Below are 17,799 nucleotides of genomic sequence, written 5' to 3'. Positions count from 1 at the left end.
TCTATGCCAAAATCCGGGCTTTAGTTGAGGTCAAAGAAAGCCGAGTCGAGCCCAAGTTTGTGATTCCTTTAACTTACGAGAGCGAGATCTCAGCTTGTTAACATAAGCGAGCTCAGCTCAAGGTTGGCTCGCGAGTAATTTTTAAAGCTCGTTCTTGGCTAATTTATAATCTATATTTATTTGATTTCATGCATCTGTAATTATTTGCTACGTATATTCACACGTATAAATTTATATATCATATATGATATGATTAACTTATTTTTTTTATCATAGTTTTAGTAATAACAATAATTATTATTATGTACATATATATTAAAAATATTAAATAAATATTATATAAGTAACTGGCTCGTATGTATTCGCTAGCCTACTTTAAATATGTCTGCATCCGGTTACTCCAAATATGAACAGGCCAACTTTTGTATTAGCTCCATCTCACTTTATTTTTTTGTTTACTTTCATATAAGCCTTATAACCAAAGGTTCCTCATAATGTGTGATTAGTTGCACTATTCTCGTGACTAACTAATGTTTGGAGATTGGATATCATGAATATTTACGTCATTTTCAGGGATCAAAAGGAACCATTAGAGATGAATCCCATTTACAACTTACAGTTCGTACCATGTTTGTTCAGGTAACAAGGACGGACACTTCTTATTATTCACCTCAAGTAGTATAAACATAAAACCGATCTTCGGCTAACTGGGGCTATTCTTGTTTTGGTTAATGAAGGGTGCAAAAGATGTGTTGTGTTCATTGAAGTCCTTAGAATTCTTTAGAAAGAAAATGAAAGTTTTGAGTCAATTGCATATTGTTGAAATTAGTGATCACTCGATTAATAAGAAGACGTAACTTTGTTCGCGGGAATCACTCAAAACAATGTGTTATTCAAGAAATTGCAACGTTTGTTTCTCAAGTCATAGGTGCAAATTGAAAATTTTCCCTAAGTAACTTTGTATGCATGATAAATTATGTATTTGGATTAATATTATATTAGTGTATAATGCATACATGTTACTTACATCTCATTTTTATTCTCTATGAGAAAAATGAGAGATTTTTTATTGGGTTGGTTGAGGTACTTTGGGATTTTCAGTTTATCTTTGATTTACAAGATTCTTTCTCTACAAAAACTGGTGTTGGTGTTGAAAGCAAACGCCAACCTGGATTGTGGAAACATAACAAAGTTGACTACTTATGGGAAATACTCTCCGGCAATATTTGATTGAATCTATTGAGTTGCTATTTTGTGGGTTTATATATAATACATGTTAAAATAAATTTGTCAGCATTTACGTGTGACCATTTTTATATATTATACCAATTTTATAATATATAAAAAATGTGTAATATAACTGATAATGTATGTTAAATAAATTTGTCAGCATTCATGTGTGTGTAAAAACTTGTGCCATTTTTGTTTTCTATTTGTTTTTTTTATTATACAATGCAAAACATGTCTTTACGATAAGATAATCAGTTATATTACACATTTTTTTAGCAGTTAGGCATGATTAACATCTTATTACAATTACGCTTTTTGTCATTTATAGATATTTTATTTCTTTTCATATATGTAATTCATGTGCATTTATAATGAAACGACCACATTCATACCGACTAAATCATATACAGGTGACGTAGGAGCCCAATAACATATGTAATGGTGCTCTATTACACACTACATGACAGATGGGAAATGGTTTGTCATGAGTAACTCACATACGCTTCATGAAATCGCTACCGATATGAGTCCCCTTCGATATTTCCACAACGTAAACTCTTTTTACTGCAGTGTAGGTGTTATCTACTTGGACTCCGTTGTCGCACCAGCTATATGATGTCACTTGCTTTTCATGTTTAATATACGCAATTATGTAAAGTACCATTTTTTACGTTTCACCCTTTCTACCTCATTTTTAGTAAAGCTTAAACTAATTTGTTGATTATTTATATGTTTGCTTAAGTGGTTGATTCTTGGAATGTTACTATATCGTTACCTTAAAAATTAAAATTTAATTTTATTTTCTATATTTTTTTTGGTTAGAGTTCGCCGTTAAACCAACAAATAGTTTTTAATCTTATGCAGTCTGCTTCCCTTTTTAATAAACACCAACACCAACCCTATCCCCTACTAATCACGATCTTCACAACGTGTCAACTTTACGTTCACATGACAATTACACAAATAAAAACAAACGTAGTTACTCTTACGTCGCATGTTGTTTCTTTTAATAATCTCGTATAAAAAGGTGTCGATTACATCAAACACATACACTAATAGTCAGAATAATAACTATATATTTTTGTATGTCGTCCAAGACCCTCCTTAACACACGCCACTTCTATCATATTTTATAAGTAGCATTTGCCTAATAATATGATCGCATCGTACAAAAAACATCGATCAAATGATGCTTTCACACTCTTTTTTTAAACTAATATTTATCTATATGACTCGCGTATAACACCTTGTGATGTAGATACAAATTATACGTGGAAGGCATGTCTAAAAATGCCAAAAAAATATACTAAAGCTACGTATGAACCCTGTACCACTTCGATTCAAGATGTCCATACGGTTATACTTATGTCCCACATATTAGTAAGGCCCCACCTAAGTGTGTAGGCTGATATAAAAGAATACGCAAATAATGGCTCTCATTACTTTCAACAAAAAAATTCCTGCAACACATTGTCGCTACTTTCAAAGAATTTACAACCAAAAAATCACAGTGCTAAGACCGTGACACACTACAGTCTATCTGCTTACTTCAGCATACCCAAATCCTACATCAAATACTGTCGTTCCACTACCATACGAGGCAGATCCTTGTGAAGTCACCATTCTCACAACTCTTAATGGCCTCGTATGTTTAGGCTTTCGCAATACTAGAATCTTGGTCATTTAGAACCCCTAACAAGTGCATACACAACTCTACCAACCACATCCACTAGTGTAACAACTCGGATTTTCCAACGAACGAATTTATATCGTTTACCCGACTCGTTTTATGATTTGGGAAATTTTAACAATAAAAAGTATCACGCTTATCAAGGAATTTATATACAATTTATATTTATTTATCATATTTACTTAATATATAAATAACTTTGGAAAAATGTTCATTTTTAACCCAAAAGTATACTTTAATCCTTACTTGTTTCCATCTAAATACTTCAGGGACTAAAGTGCAATTTTCACATATTTCTTTTATAAACCATCACCCAAACCCGTAACCCGTAATCCATGACCCGTATACCCAAATCCGTGACTCGTATAGCTTACTTGAGCCACAATTGTCGTCCTAATCTTGAAATTGAATCATGGTTTTGATTTCTTTTGCCATAAACGACCGAACCATCATCATTAATTAGGAAACACGATCAAACATGATACGTAATTGATATAATCTAATAACCGTCTTAACTTAAATCAATTATATAACCTAGGATGAATTATAATTCAATTGCTTACATCTGCACCCTCTATATAACTCAAACATCAAAACTCCTAAGTTTAATTGCATTAGTTTTAGCCGCTACCCTTCTGTCTGATCCTATTCTCGCCGTCGGCAACCGGTTCGTTGTTCTCCTTGGTTTCGTCGTCATTAACGGTAATTAAAACATGCATTCTGGTCATTTATCATCAATAATCATAAGCCATATATCAATTTAAACCAATGATTAACAGATTGATCGATTGCATAATTAGGGTTCTTAATTAAAATTTGGTTTGCTTAACTTCTGTATATATTAAACTGTTTTCAGACTTTAACTAACCGCCACCCTAGCCCAGTTAGCTAGGGTGTGTGTGTTAATCATCTGGTCAGACCGTCCACCCGGGTTCAAACCTCACCCAGTCCATATTTTTAGTATATTTTTGTTTTCATTGTTTTTCAATTATTTTCATGATTTATAATATATTATAAATAATATTAAATACTAAATAAACAATATTTTATTTAACCGACATCCTAAAGTTATATATACATATATATTTATATCTTATTATTAATAATAAATTATTATTATTTTATTAAAAACCGACACTAATATTTGGGACTTATCGTTGTTTAAATGTTTTTATTAATTTGCTCATGTTTATTATGAACATATAAAAATGTGTGTGTGTGTATGTATATTTTTAAAACCAAACTATAATAAATATATTAATGTATTAAAAGTGTTAATTATATTTTTACCATCGAATTTCGTTAAGGATTCTAAAAATATAAATTTTATGATAATTATATATTTAAACGTTTATTATTATAGTAGGTCACAACTCATACTTATTTAAACTAATTATTCGCAAACCCGATTTTTATAACAAACAACGACTTTTATAATTAAATGATAACAATAATTAGTAGAGATCAATCGTTCAATCCATAATATCTCAATCATAATTGTAACTCAAATCAAATCAAAATCTTAAATTCGTTAAACGTATTACATCATTCGTTCATAATATTATATTATTTAATTAGGATTCTTATCGAGGAGTGTGATTATCATTCTTGTCGTAAACATTTCCCGTTTGGCTTAATCGATCAGGTGAGTTTATCATTCCCCTATTTTACTCAATTTTCTAAATATTTTGGGGACATATGCGTATGTATCCGTATTTCATACTATATATATATATTCAAACAAATGCATACGTGTTATTGTGAGTGATTTAATCTAACATACGTGCTACTTGCTTACTTGTGTTACCATTCAATCAATCGTATATTGGGATTACTATTCAATCAATCATATAGCGGGTGTTCCTGCTGGTGACCAATGCCCAATTCGCTTGGCAACGGTCTACATACTTATTTGTGTTTTGATTATATTTACTGCACTTATCACGTTATGCTTATTTATTGTATTGTGTCAAAACTGGTGATATTCTCACTCAACTTTATGTTGACAAAAACTCCATTTTATACGCATATGCAAGTTGATTGTATTGAAGATCGAAGTTTGGACCCGTAGACGAGACTTTAGGATATAATCAAGTTAACATTTATTTGAGTTTAGATTTGTATGTTTAAATTGTTTATTGTATTTGGTTGTTGTGTGTATAATTGTAATAAAATAATTAATTAGATATTGACACCTTTAACTTTGATAGTATCTTCGAGCTGTGAGCAATCGGATCATGGCCCGACATTTCCGCCTTTGGTTGGGGTGTGACAACTAGAGGCATTTTCAGCATATCATCTGAAGCTGTTGGATTATACTTACAACATTCAAATGAATAGACCCTCCTACCTGTAAAGCACGACCATGGGAAAACAAAAATATACAAGTGCTCACCAAAACCGAGGGTATGGAAAATAGTTGGAACCCTAAATGAATATCCACTGGGAATGAAGGACCATGCATGGGCAAGCGGAACGTTCAATAAAGGAGTCATGCATTTGATTGTCAAACGCACATATCCACACCGATGTGTTTTGTTGTTAGCTTTTGATACTCACACTAAGAATTTAATAACATAAGGGCCAACACATTTACGACAATGCTACAAAAACGAGTCATTTACACATCTCACTTGAAGTTGGTTCAGCTTAAACAAAGTAGGCCTATATTCCTATGCATATCTACATCTTACGTATTTACATGTCACTTCAATTGAAAATAAATTCTCCAAAAATATTTAATTTTATAATTTAATATGTCTTATTATGCAGTAAACATTTTGAGGTCTACACAATTTACCACGGTCTCATTTGATCCTAGCATGCCTAAAGCGGACAATACTGGAACTAAAATGTCCTCGCGCGATACTTGTTGCTATCACTATAGTTGACATTCATCTTTCATGTTGTTGGTACGAGTCAACCATTACATCTCTGCTCAGGTGAATTTCACAATGCAAAAAAAACATGTCTTTATGATAGCGTTCTATTATTACTTGCCGTGTGCATTTTTTTGTTCAGTTATGCTACCGACTAAATCATATAGAGTCAACATAAGGGGCAATAATGGATGGAATTAACGTATTTCACATACACCTATGTGCGCCATATAATTAAACTTCTATGTCTATTTTGGATAATGTTTAAAACCAACAATGGCTTGGCTGATAATATACAACCAAATTTAATCTAACATCAGATGCGACACTCGATCAAAAATTCTAATCACAATAGTTTCGTTTTGTTATTCAACTATATTAATCATTTATTCATTTACATGGCCCATGAGTTTAATCAAGCCCGATCAAATGCCCTTCACCCTCTTGCCACAACGCGCTAACTGAATCCATCAGCCCCGCACCACAAATTGAACGCATACCATCCCCATTGCGTTCCAAATAAAAACTTCTTGTTTCTGTAAGTTAAGTACCGGTTACTTTATAACACCATTGATCTAATATATATGCATACGCCAGTATACATGTGCACAATCAAATCACAAATGCCCACCCCTTTACCCTTTTTACAATTCATTGACCGACAACTTACTGGCTTTAATTTGAGCATTTCTTTTCATCTTCTGAAATTTCAACTTTAATTACTCACCAATTAACACACTTTCAATCCTTTATGTTAATTAAAATTAACAAAACCTATAAACATACTTTATTAATAAATATTTCACAAACCATGATGTATACAATATATATGCATAGGTTAATATTTTAGTATGCATCCCATTCCCCCAACACCAGATAAAACAACATCCAACAAAGTTAGGGGTGTTTATATTTCGATTCGCATTCGAAACATTCGAAATTTGATTTGAATTCGATTATTAAGATTCGAATTCGGTTTTAAAAAATTCGAATTCGATTCGTATTTGAGTATATTAATTGAATACAAAATTATGATTTATTATTCAATTCGATTCGAAATTCGAATTAAATTATATTACTTATATGTATATATATAACTATTTTTTTATTTGTGTCAAATTCATAAACAATAAATGTCCATTACAAATTAATTAAACCGAATAGGCTATGTTATTGTTTCTTAGCGCATACTAATATGGGTGTTATTTACTTCTCCTTAATTAGACTATTTGTACTTTAGTTTTGAATTTATTATCATGTGGTATTGTGGTTACTTTAAATTTATACGCCTGTCTTGTAATTAAGATTGTAGTTTTCGAATTTTTGGCATAGGTAAACTTGAATTACATAGTATCATTCGAATTAAAATCGAACTTATTCGAATTCGAGTTTCAAATATGAATTTGAAGCGAATTTCGAATTTGGCATATAATACAAATACGAATCGAATAGTTCAATTTTTAATCGAATACGAATATTGGCACAAAAAACAAACCATACGCACATGCGGTAGTGCGCTCGCACTGATAACCCATTACACACCTCACAAAACACTACAAACCAATAAGAGAAGATGACTTGTGCAAACCCGTAGCATCGCGTGGGCACTTTTGCTAGTATTCAAAAACGAGCCATCTCGAGCGATCTTCTATGACTTCCATCCTTGTATACCATCTATTGTTATCTAATTACCTGCAAGGGTGGGAAAAACACGTGAGCTATGTGCTGGTGAAACGTTGACTCGATAAAACAGTTTATAACAGTCGTTGAATACAAATATAGTTTTCTGTTCACAATCTCAGCAGGAACGACTGTCGTTCCCGGGATTTGTACCACTGCCCTACACACACAATTTAAAGTTTCTCTGAGTACATAGCCCCTGTTCGGAGACAACTTTCCCCTAGGCTATGTAACCCTGTTGGAGAACCGGTTATGACTGACTTGGTTTTGTCTGCCAATTATCAGTTATGTTTGGATCCAGACACGTGTATTCGGTCTGAGTTGCTTTTTATTATCTATTTTGTATTATAACGATTTTAGAGACAATAATCTCATACAAACATTTAACAGACTCTTTATAATAAACAACCAATCTATTACAAGAGTAAAATCAGTTTAGAAAGTAAAAGGTTAACGTGTTCACCTTATATTATCAATTGGAAATATCAAACTCCTTGGCTTCAGTATGCTATTAACTTATATATCATAATAGGTTAGCATAAGTACCTAGTTGGTAATATTCAGCAGACTTTAATTCTGTTTCAGTTCAACAGACTTGAGGTCTGATCAGCAGACTCTTAGGTCTGTCCTAACCTTAGTATAGTTATAGTCGTTTTATGAAAATACTTTGAATTTATATATGACGCTTGGAATAGCACGCTTTGGGCTAATAAAGGATATCACGTTGGCAAACTTCTCCAGGTAAGCAAACGGGTCCCGCGGTAGATTGGGATGTATACGAATTGCTTTCCTTAGACAAAAAGAGTCAACTAATGATGCCCCCTTCCAGTTACTACGTGCCCGTCAAAATAATAGTTTTGATAACATTACTTCACATGGAAGTAACATCTTTACTTTATAAAACATTACTTGGAAAACATTAACAGTTTAACGACTATATCCTTAACTAAGTCATAACTATGTATTTAAAGTAACTAGTAAATTAACGTAACGTTAATCCTACCTTAATCGGCTAGTCGGAGTCAAAGACTAAGAAAACAGCTGCACTTCGGCTTGTGCTTCGTTTATAAGATTAGCAGCTCGTTTAACAACGTAACAACACCTCGTTCCTTCGCGAGAACAGCCCTCGGAACCCCGGAACTTCCTAGCACGTTTCCCGATGTTAACTATGTGAAAACTAGGGTGAAAATGAGATGAAAACGACTGAATTCGTAGCTGCCCTATTTATAGCCGAAGTTGTACATCTTCGCGATATGCGAAGATGCAACCTAAGGCGGTTCGCGATATAGTCATTTACTCATTTCCATAAACCATAAATATTTTACATAGGAAAATATATTTACATGCCACAAAGTATTTAAAAATTTATACTAAACTATATAAATATTGAAAAAATCACAATCCCTTAATATCAAATTGATTTGGTATATATCAATTCTTAAGTGTTATTTTTGTTATCAAATCTTTTTTATCGAGTCTACTTAAATATGTTCTAAAAATCTATCTAAAACTAATCTTTAACCAGATTAATACAATTTTTGTCATTTTATAACTTTTAAACTTCTAAAAACTTATTCTCTGTTACATTGTACCAAGAAGTCTATATTTTTTTCCCCATGAATGACCAAGAATAAAACCCAACTATCCAGGGTAACCCAATGGCAATGACAAAAGACGACCCCATACGCTCGTGATCATAGAAAGCTCGACTATCCAGGGTAATCCAATGAGCAATAACAATAAGACGACCTCATATGCTCGTAACCGTAGAAATCACTGAGTAGTCCAAGCCAACCATCTCCCGTTAGAGTCGGATTCTAACTTAAAATCCTGCAACCTTCCGTCCAAATCTTCACTTTCGCTCTAACGTCATGTTTAAAGACCTAAATAAGAAAATAACTTAAAAGAAAAAAAAAATATTAACAACAGGCTTGAGCTGTTGAAGCCGACTTGAAAATGTGGTTATTCCAAGAAGACCCATGATGTAAAGCCATGTTGCACCCCCCTCGTGCGACACAACCCAGGGGTAAAAGGGTCATTTCGTGATAAGCCAACGCATCTCCGATCATCATAACACTGGGGGAGGAGGCGCTGCCATGGCTTCGGTTCAACCTTCAATTACCTTAACACCCAAACCCATCTTATTATTCTAATTATTATTATCATCATCATCATCATTATAATTATTATTAATAATAAAATCTTTCATATACACGAAGTTTAATCCCAATTTTGCATATAAATAACCTAACCTTCAATTCCCCAATACTCGATCAGCTTCCTATAAACCCCCAATTTCACACGCGATTCGCACGTACACCTCAAGGTATTTATTTTTTCGAATTCGATCTGGATTTTGTTTCAGTATGTTTGTTTTTACGATTTAGCTTCTGGGTGTTCTTAGATTCTGCTTAATTGGACTTCTAGGGTTTCAATTGCGAGTAATTAGGGTTACCCAACTGTTAATTTATTATTATTATGCATGTGTTTAAATTGTGAGTTAATTCAAGATTTAAAGTTTGTAACTTTGTGTTGTAATCTGATTGGATGTGCATGTACCGACTACCTCTTTTTGTTTGTATCCAATTATGCAATTAATTCTTTTATCAGTGTGTTTATATAATTATATACTGGAAATGAATTCATCGTTTTACATAAATGAGATTATAGATATAGGAAATGTATCCTTATATAAAGCTTACCTTTTGGATTTATATTAGTTATGTTCAATAGTGGTCGCCGTGTCATTTACACCGATATAATTTTCTAACTGATCGCACTGGCAAATTTATCAATTTTGTTAGGTTTTGTTCTTCCATGTACTGTGAGACGACGATCTTGTCATGCGCAACAGTGTTTACGAGTTTTGTAACACAGAGACTGTTTGTGAACTGATGCAATGGCATCGTCTGGTAAATTCGATCTGTCGTCTGTTAGCTCGGATAGGCCGTTGTACAGCTCTGTACGTGGATCCTACGCAGCTGCTTCGTTGGACAGATCGTCCAGTTTCCATGACAACATGGAGAATCCAATCTTATCATCTCTTCCAAGTATGTCAAGAAGTACATCAGCTGTTACACAAGTAGATGTGACCAACTTTTTTCAGTGCTTGCGGTTTGACCCAAAGTCGATGGCGGCTGAACATAAGTTTAACCGACATGGGGATTTTAAACGACTTGCGACTGCGGTTCTTGGTTCACCGGATGAGTCACCATCTGGTTCGCTTAAAGGAAAGTTGCATAATTTCTCCCCGGATGATCTCAAGCGGTTTAAAGCTGGTCTGCGTGAATCCACCATTAAAGCCAGGTTTATTTTTATTTCTCTCTCTTTGTGGTGTCAAATATGTCCATGTGATGTAATATATATTAATAATGTATGCAGGGAACGGGTCAAGGTTTTCAGTGAGACTTTATCAGTGGTAAACAAGTGTTTTCCAAGTATTCCTTCAAGGAAGAGATCAAGACTGGATGTTGTACCTAGTGATCGTGCTAGTGGTTTACTCGTGAATCATGTGCATATGGGGACAGGTGTTGGTAAGATGGGTACTCAAAGTCATTCCTTTACAAATGCTTTTGACTTTGACCAGCAGAAGGTTGAAGAAAGGGGTAAAAATGTCATTCCTAATAAACGAACCAGAACTTCAATGGTTGATGCACGCCCAAACACTCCTGCTAGATCATCTGGGAATATAGATAGGGAAAAAGAAACGTTAAGACTTCCAAATAATAGTGCTTCTCAAAGTGAGGACCGATCGTTACCGATTGTAGCGGAAGGTTGGGAAAAGGCGAAAATGAAAAAGAAACGTACTGTTATAAAACCCGATACTGCTTCAAGCCCTAGCTTAATGTCAACAAAAGCTAATGATGGATATAGAGAATCCAAGCAAGGAGTGCATCCAAGGCATGCTCCTGATGCCATGCCACGGTTAAATGGTCCAGCTCAGCAGGCAGGTCCGGGCATGCGGTCTTCCATCCCGAGGCCTGAGCAGGAGAGAGATAGAAGTATTAGTTCTGAAAAGGAAAGGACAAATCTCAGATCAGTTAACAAGTATAAAATCATGTTGTTTATATTCTTGTTTAAATACTCATTTTTGTTATCATTTACTTAATAGTATTCTTATCATCGCAACCAGGTCGAATGCACGAGAAGAGTTCATATCTGGTAGTCCGACATCCAGCACAAAACTGAATGGGACCGGGCCCGTTCGAGGTCCAAGATCAGGGTCAAATGCGGTGCCTAAGCTATCAACAGTGGGTCAACGGGCAACTGTTTCAAGTGATTGGGATGTGGTTCATGGTACAAATAAGAACCCTGGATCGTTTGGGTCCACTAACCGTAAACGCACACCGTCAACGCGGTCCCCATCTCCACCGGTAGCCCAATGGGCCGACCGTAGGCCCCAGAAGATCTCACGCACCGCAAGGAGAACCAACCTTGCCCCTATTTTATCTACCAGTGATGAAGTCCCTGGTTTTGATAACACCAGTGATGTCACAGGCAGTGAAAGTGGGCCCGGGTTGACCAAAAGGTTTGCAAATTCTCCTCAGCGGTTTAAGTCAAAAGGTGATCATTTTCCATCATCTACTTTATCTGAAAGTGAGGAATCGGGGGCTGCTGAAATCAGATTCAGAGATAAGGGAAAGAAATCTGATGAAGTGGAAGAGAAAAGTCAACAGAATGGTCAAAAGATGTCAACTTTATTCCCGCCAGTAAGAAAGAATAAGGCGGTGAACGGGGAAGCTGTTGGTGATGGAGTCCACAGAGCGGGGAGAACGGGGCTAGGTTTTGGTTCTGCGCGTGGTTATGCACCCGCAGTAGAGAAGATTAGCGGTGTGGGGACTGCTAAGCAACTTAGAACTGCTAGACTTAGTAATGATAAGTCTGAAAGGTTATAGAATATCTATTTTATTATAAAATCAATCGTTTTAAGTAGCTATCTTCTGTTTGTTATTGAAATTTGTATGGTTTGGTAATTTGACAGCAAACCAGGTAGGCCTCCCACTAGGAAACTCTCGGACCGCAAAGCTTACACGCGTCAAAAACAAACCCCATTTAATGCTGCTGCGGATTTTCCCGGTATATGAAATGTTGACTTTTCAAATTTGTTCTTTATTAAAAGAATCATAGAATTCTGAAATATGCTCTTTAATTATGTTAGTTGGTTCTGATGATGGACAAGAAGAGCTTAGGGCTGTGGCTAAAGCGGTTCTTAATCTAAGTACTATTCTAAATCACCATCTTTTATATTTTCTTGTGTGAATACTTTGGTAAATCTGATTACTGGGTTGGTCGTTTCAGCTCATGCTTTGTCCAATCCGTTTTGGAGGCAGATGGAACCGCTTTTTGGTTTCGTATCTGACGTGGACTTGTCCTATTTAAAGCAACAGGTGATCATTCTTCTTTGGTTTGAAAAGACAACACTAGATGTTGTAAGTTGAAACTTTTAATTTGCTTATTTTACTCTTATACAGGGTAGCACTCAGTCCATTATGAAGACGTTAAACCCTGGTCAACAAGACAATGATAGTTCTGGTACACTTCCTAATGGAACAGAAAACAGAAGCATTGAGTCAAATCTCAAAAGTTTTGCAACAGGAGCTGCGAGTCTGGAGGGTATTCCCCTTTGTCAGAGACTACTTGCTGCCCTGATTTCAGAAGAAGGAAACGAAGAGCTTCTTTCTAGTGGGAATAATGACCGCAATATCAACGCTTATGGATCTTCATTTGAGTTTGAAACACATGCGGAGTCAAACGCAGTCAATCCTCAGTCCTTGCATAACTATGAACTTGGCGGGCGTGGTACTTTACTAAGATCTAGTAGTGAGTCCATCCATAGCCCGCCAGATCGTCATATGATGCCCATGTCAGAATTAACGGCCTTTTCAGATTATCAGTATAATAGCATGTCAATAAATGAAAGACTTCTTGTAGAGATTCAGAGCATTGGACTCTGTCCAGAACTTGTGGTATGTCCTCACTCTCATGTGTTTTTTTACCTCTAAAAAATTAATTTTTAATTCAAGTTTCTATTTGGCCAGCCTGGTTCACCACGTAATGAGAATGATAGCATTGATGGAGAAATACAACGACTTGAACGAAAACACCATGAACAGGTAGCAATCTACTGCAACTTAAAATCTGGAAATTTTGTTAACTTATTTTCTGATTGCTTGATCAATGGCTACATTTCAAATACTTAATGCACAGTTTAGTAATTAGAATAGTACTGGTTTTACACATAAAATATAAAAGCCGCATCTCATGATCTTGATTAACAGGTTTCCAGGAGGAAAAATCTGCTTGAGAATCTTTTGGAGTCCACTAATGAAGCAAGAGAACTGCAAGAGAAGTAAGGATTTTTTTTAATATCACCAAGTGACTTTGATCTTTCTCATATGATCGATTGTGTGTTTGTAGGGAATTTGAACAACTTTGTATTGACAAGCTCACTGCAATGGCTTATCAGAAGTACATGGTAAGGTCATCTATCTTTGTACTAAAAATTCTATAAAAATGTGCATATCATGATAATGATATTATTTTTTTATATGTTCATCAGAGTTGTTGGGGTCCTCATGCACCTAAAAGTGTCGGTAGCAAAGTAGCCAAACAAGCCGCTTTAGGTTTTGTGAGACGAGTTCTAGACCGCTACCATGAATTTGAAGCAACAGGCAAAAGCTGCTTTAACGAGCCTTTATACAAAGAAATGCTTTGTTCTGGTTCATCTCACTTAACGGACACACAACTCGAAGCCACAACTGATAATGAATTTGGTAAAATGTTATACACAATATTTGCAACATGCATTTTTTTATTCATGCGAACGATGATTTTGATTCTGTTTTATAATAAAGTAGGTACACAACCAAGTCCTTCGTTGAATAACCATGAAATATATCCGTCAGGTTCATTCAACTTCTCTGAGCAAACTATTAGCAAAAACGATAGTGTATGGTCAAGCCGGGCCAAAAACAGAGAATTATATCTTGATGATGTTGTTGCTGGTACTTCTTCCGGGATTGGAACAAAAATTATAAACAGTGCAAAAGGAAAGAGAAGTGAGCGGGACCGGGACCGGGACGGTAAAGTAAACAGTTTATCCAAAAACGGAGGCCCGAAAGTTGGGCGACCCGCTTCCGTTAACGTTAAAGGTGAAAGAAAGAATAAAACGAAACCGAAACAGAAAACGACTCAGTTGTCCGCTTCATTCAATGGCCCGGTGGAAAACATTGAAGATCAAAATAGAACATTTTCTTCAGTCAATACGGTCAACGAGAACATTGACTACATGCAACTGGAGAACAGCGAGGAACCGCTTGACTTTTCCCACCTGCAACTACCTGAAATGGATGTTCTTGATGTGCAAGGTGAGGATATCGGCTCATGGTTGAACATTGATGATGACGTATTGCAAGACGATGACTTTATGGGACTTGAGATTCCAATGGATGATTTATCAGATTTGAACATGATGGTTTAAACTTGGAAGTTGGTCATGTTATGTTGTATAGGCACGCTTGTTATACCACTTACAGATCAAACATAACTGCTGGTGTCAAGAATAATCCCAGCCTGTGATTGGCCTACAGATCGATACGTGTGTGGACGGTTTTCAATGGTATGGATTTTGGTGATATTTAATATATAGTGACTTAGTTTGTAAAAATCTTTTTCTGTTTTCTACTTATAAGCTAGTTTGTCCTACTTACTATATTTTAGGAAACAAGATTTATCGTTGTAGCATTTAAAGATCAGGGGACAATACCCCTTGTACATACGAATTATGTTCTCAATAAAATCAGTTCATTCATATGTCTACCGAGTGTGTTTGTATGTGTGTGCACGTCTATATATATATTCATGAGTATGTTTATTTTCTACGCCCTCGAGTTTATATCCATCATCAGATATGGAAGACTTCTGGGAAAGAGAACCGTGGATTCAGTGTTGCTGTAATTGCAGGTAAGTCATCATGATTCATACCTTCATTAATGTATATTTGCAGCCTGTAATTTGACATGGTATGTTGACCATCTTTCATAAGCTTGAATATACAAAATAGAATAATATCATACATTCCAACATATATAAAGAAAAATTGATACTTGCATATATTTAAGAAATTGTTAAAAGAATGATGATGTTGTAACTTTTATTATGTGTTCTAGCTTCAAACAGACAAAACACTCAACTAAGAAGACAAGGACCGCTGTCTACACTAATAACTGCAGGTGGCAACTCCAGTTTCTTCTTCTGCTTGAGAACCACTTGGCGCGGCATCACTTCAACCAAAAACTGTCCTCCATTCCACACAGCAGCAGACACTTTCAATATCTGGAAAACAAGGTGCAACTCATACGACATAAATATCGGGACCATTAATGCCATTGTTGCAACTGTGAAAACTGCTTGTAGCAGAATATACATCAACATCCGGTTTTGATCTCCAAGACAGCCACTTAATCGCCACCATACATTATTAGCCTTTTGCGCCTTTTTTGACAATCCTCTGTATATAACCACCATTAATGTATCAGACATAATAACACAAACTTTGAAGCTAAAATTTGTGTTGTGTGTATAAGTATTAACCTGTACGAGGTCATGACTTCGGGATCCTTTAACAGTCTTTGTCCACGAAGGACGTTCACTATGAGAAAATAAAGAACCTGCCAAAGGACATACGCGATCAAAGGAACCGTGAACAGCCACGTGCACAGGAACGATCGGTTTTCTATGTCCCGCCATGAAAAGCCTCTCGGTGCTCCTTCTGGATGCATGGCTTCAAAGAAGGCTGGGTCCCGCCAGCAAATTGTGAAGAAGACAACACCTGAAAGAAACCATTTTCACATCTTTGTTTATCAGTTCTCTACATATAATATGGTGAAATGGAGAGTAAGAATCTGAGTCACCTGGTAAAACATGTATAAGGACACTTACTAGTTTGTCAACTGAACTGAACACTAAGCTACAACGCCAAACGATCAATGCCCATGCTAACGGTCCCTGCAAAAGTAGCTTATAAGTTTACTGCTTCTGTGAAGAAGATGTGTTGATGCATAGTTGCTTGCCTCTGCAAATGAGAAGGTAACCATGAAAAGCTTCTGATTTCTAGGGAAAAACAAAAGCATGATCAAGAAGATGGTATTGGCATAGTAGCAGAAATCCTGCATGCAGCATACAACAAGTTAATAATTACATATATGTTTATGTATATATATAATAAATAAGATGAATATAGAGATGATCAGATGAGCATACAAAAAGGTAATAATGCCACTTCTTATATCGATAATAAATCCATCGAAGTGGTACGAAGGTGATATAGAACAAAACATATATGTATCGGACATCTTGCGGCCCTGAAACCGACAAGGCAAGAGGTTAGCGGTGTGATTAAAAATCATTCTTAACATGAAATAATATTGATATGCTCACTTGCACCCAAGATAAAACAAAATGCCCCGTACGCGAAGACACCTAAGAAATGAGTCACCAATATATAAAACATACCAATACCACCATTAAGTTTTTGTTTCACATGATCACCTACAATTGGTTTTGTAATGAGTGTGCCTTTAAATACCTTGGTGAGGAAGCTTTCATGTTCTTCAGCATGTTTGGCGATCAATACCGCTTGTTTGGACAATATTTCCTTTGTTTTTTCTTTCGTCTGAGCCACTTTCTATGTAAAAAGAACGTGTTAAATCAATGCAACGTGCTTATATAAAATAAATGAATCCAAACCTTAGATCGATCTTTTAGCCTCTGCTTCACCCTTGAAAACCGACGTCCGTCATCTGAATTTTCTTCAGCCTCTTCCGTGATCGACATGTTCTCGTCCGTCCTAACACATTCACAAATTTGTAACGCATGCAGCCTGATTTTGTATTTGGTGATAGATTAGATGCACAAAACAAAAGGAAATCGATGGGAGATTATATAAAATAATTTACAAATATGCAGACAATAGGGATCTAAAAATCTGTAATATTAAAATTTGTACATGAATGTTAATCCTCAAGTTGTATGGCTCGTGGTGTATTCTAAGCTTGGTTGCATAACCAACTTTATTACATCCGTACACTTCGTTAACCATTTTCATATCATTTGTTGCTCGATTAATAAATAATATTTAGACTTGAACCCATAGCCTAGTGGGGGCTGTGCATGGGCTTAAATAGTTAAACCGGACCTGCGTGGACACGTGACAAGCTTAGGTGAGATCTGCTTTTGAGATGGTGGAACCGGGTACATCATTTAGCTTTACTTTTGTTAAGTAGGATCAGCATGCCAAGTCACAGCCTATTCCGTTATTTC

The 17,799-nt window shown here is 35.5% G+C and overlaps 2 protein-coding genes across 2 annotated transcripts; one reads left to right on the top strand and one right to left on the bottom strand.

Moving 5' to 3' along the window:
• Positions 1-10,320: 10,320 nt before the first annotated feature.
• Positions 10,321-17,434, bottom strand: LOC143565368 (glycerophosphocholine acyltransferase 1-like). Its single transcript, XM_077052360.1, has 9 exons — positions 17,227-17,434; positions 17,067-17,164; positions 16,918-16,976; positions 16,741-16,841; positions 16,551-16,646; positions 16,392-16,485; positions 16,072-16,309; positions 15,709-15,988; positions 10,321-10,416 (listed from the first exon to the last, which is right to left on the bottom strand). The coding sequence occupies exons 1-9, from the start codon at positions 17,311-17,313 to the stop codon at positions 10,321-10,323; spliced, it is 1,149 nt and encodes a 382-aa protein (XP_076908475.1). The 5' UTR covers positions 17,314-17,434.
• Positions 10,401-15,314, top strand: LOC143563546 (uncharacterized). Its single transcript, XM_077051066.1, has 12 exons — positions 10,401-10,785; positions 10,861-11,526; positions 11,612-12,367; positions 12,461-12,555; positions 12,638-12,697; positions 12,778-12,866; positions 12,951-13,445; positions 13,518-13,592; positions 13,758-13,828; positions 13,897-13,954; positions 14,039-14,252; positions 14,334-15,314. The coding sequence occupies exons 1-12, from the start codon at positions 10,499-10,501 to the stop codon at positions 14,957-14,959; spliced, it is 3,492 nt and encodes a 1,163-aa protein (XP_076907181.1). The 5' UTR covers positions 10,401-10,498; the 3' UTR covers positions 14,960-15,314.
• Positions 17,435-17,799: the final 365 nt, after the last annotated feature.

The sequence above is a fragment of the Bidens hawaiensis genome, unplaced genomic scaffold (genome assembly GCF_021521415.1).
Source record: "Bidens hawaiensis isolate Kalapana, Puna unplaced genomic scaffold, B.hawaiensis_p1.1 tig00001206_1, whole genome shotgun sequence".
NCBI lineage: Eukaryota > Viridiplantae > Streptophyta > Magnoliopsida > Asterales > Asteraceae > Bidens > Bidens hawaiensis.
Note: the sequence above shows the minus strand (reverse complement) of the source record. Positions and strands in the feature narration are given on the sequence as shown.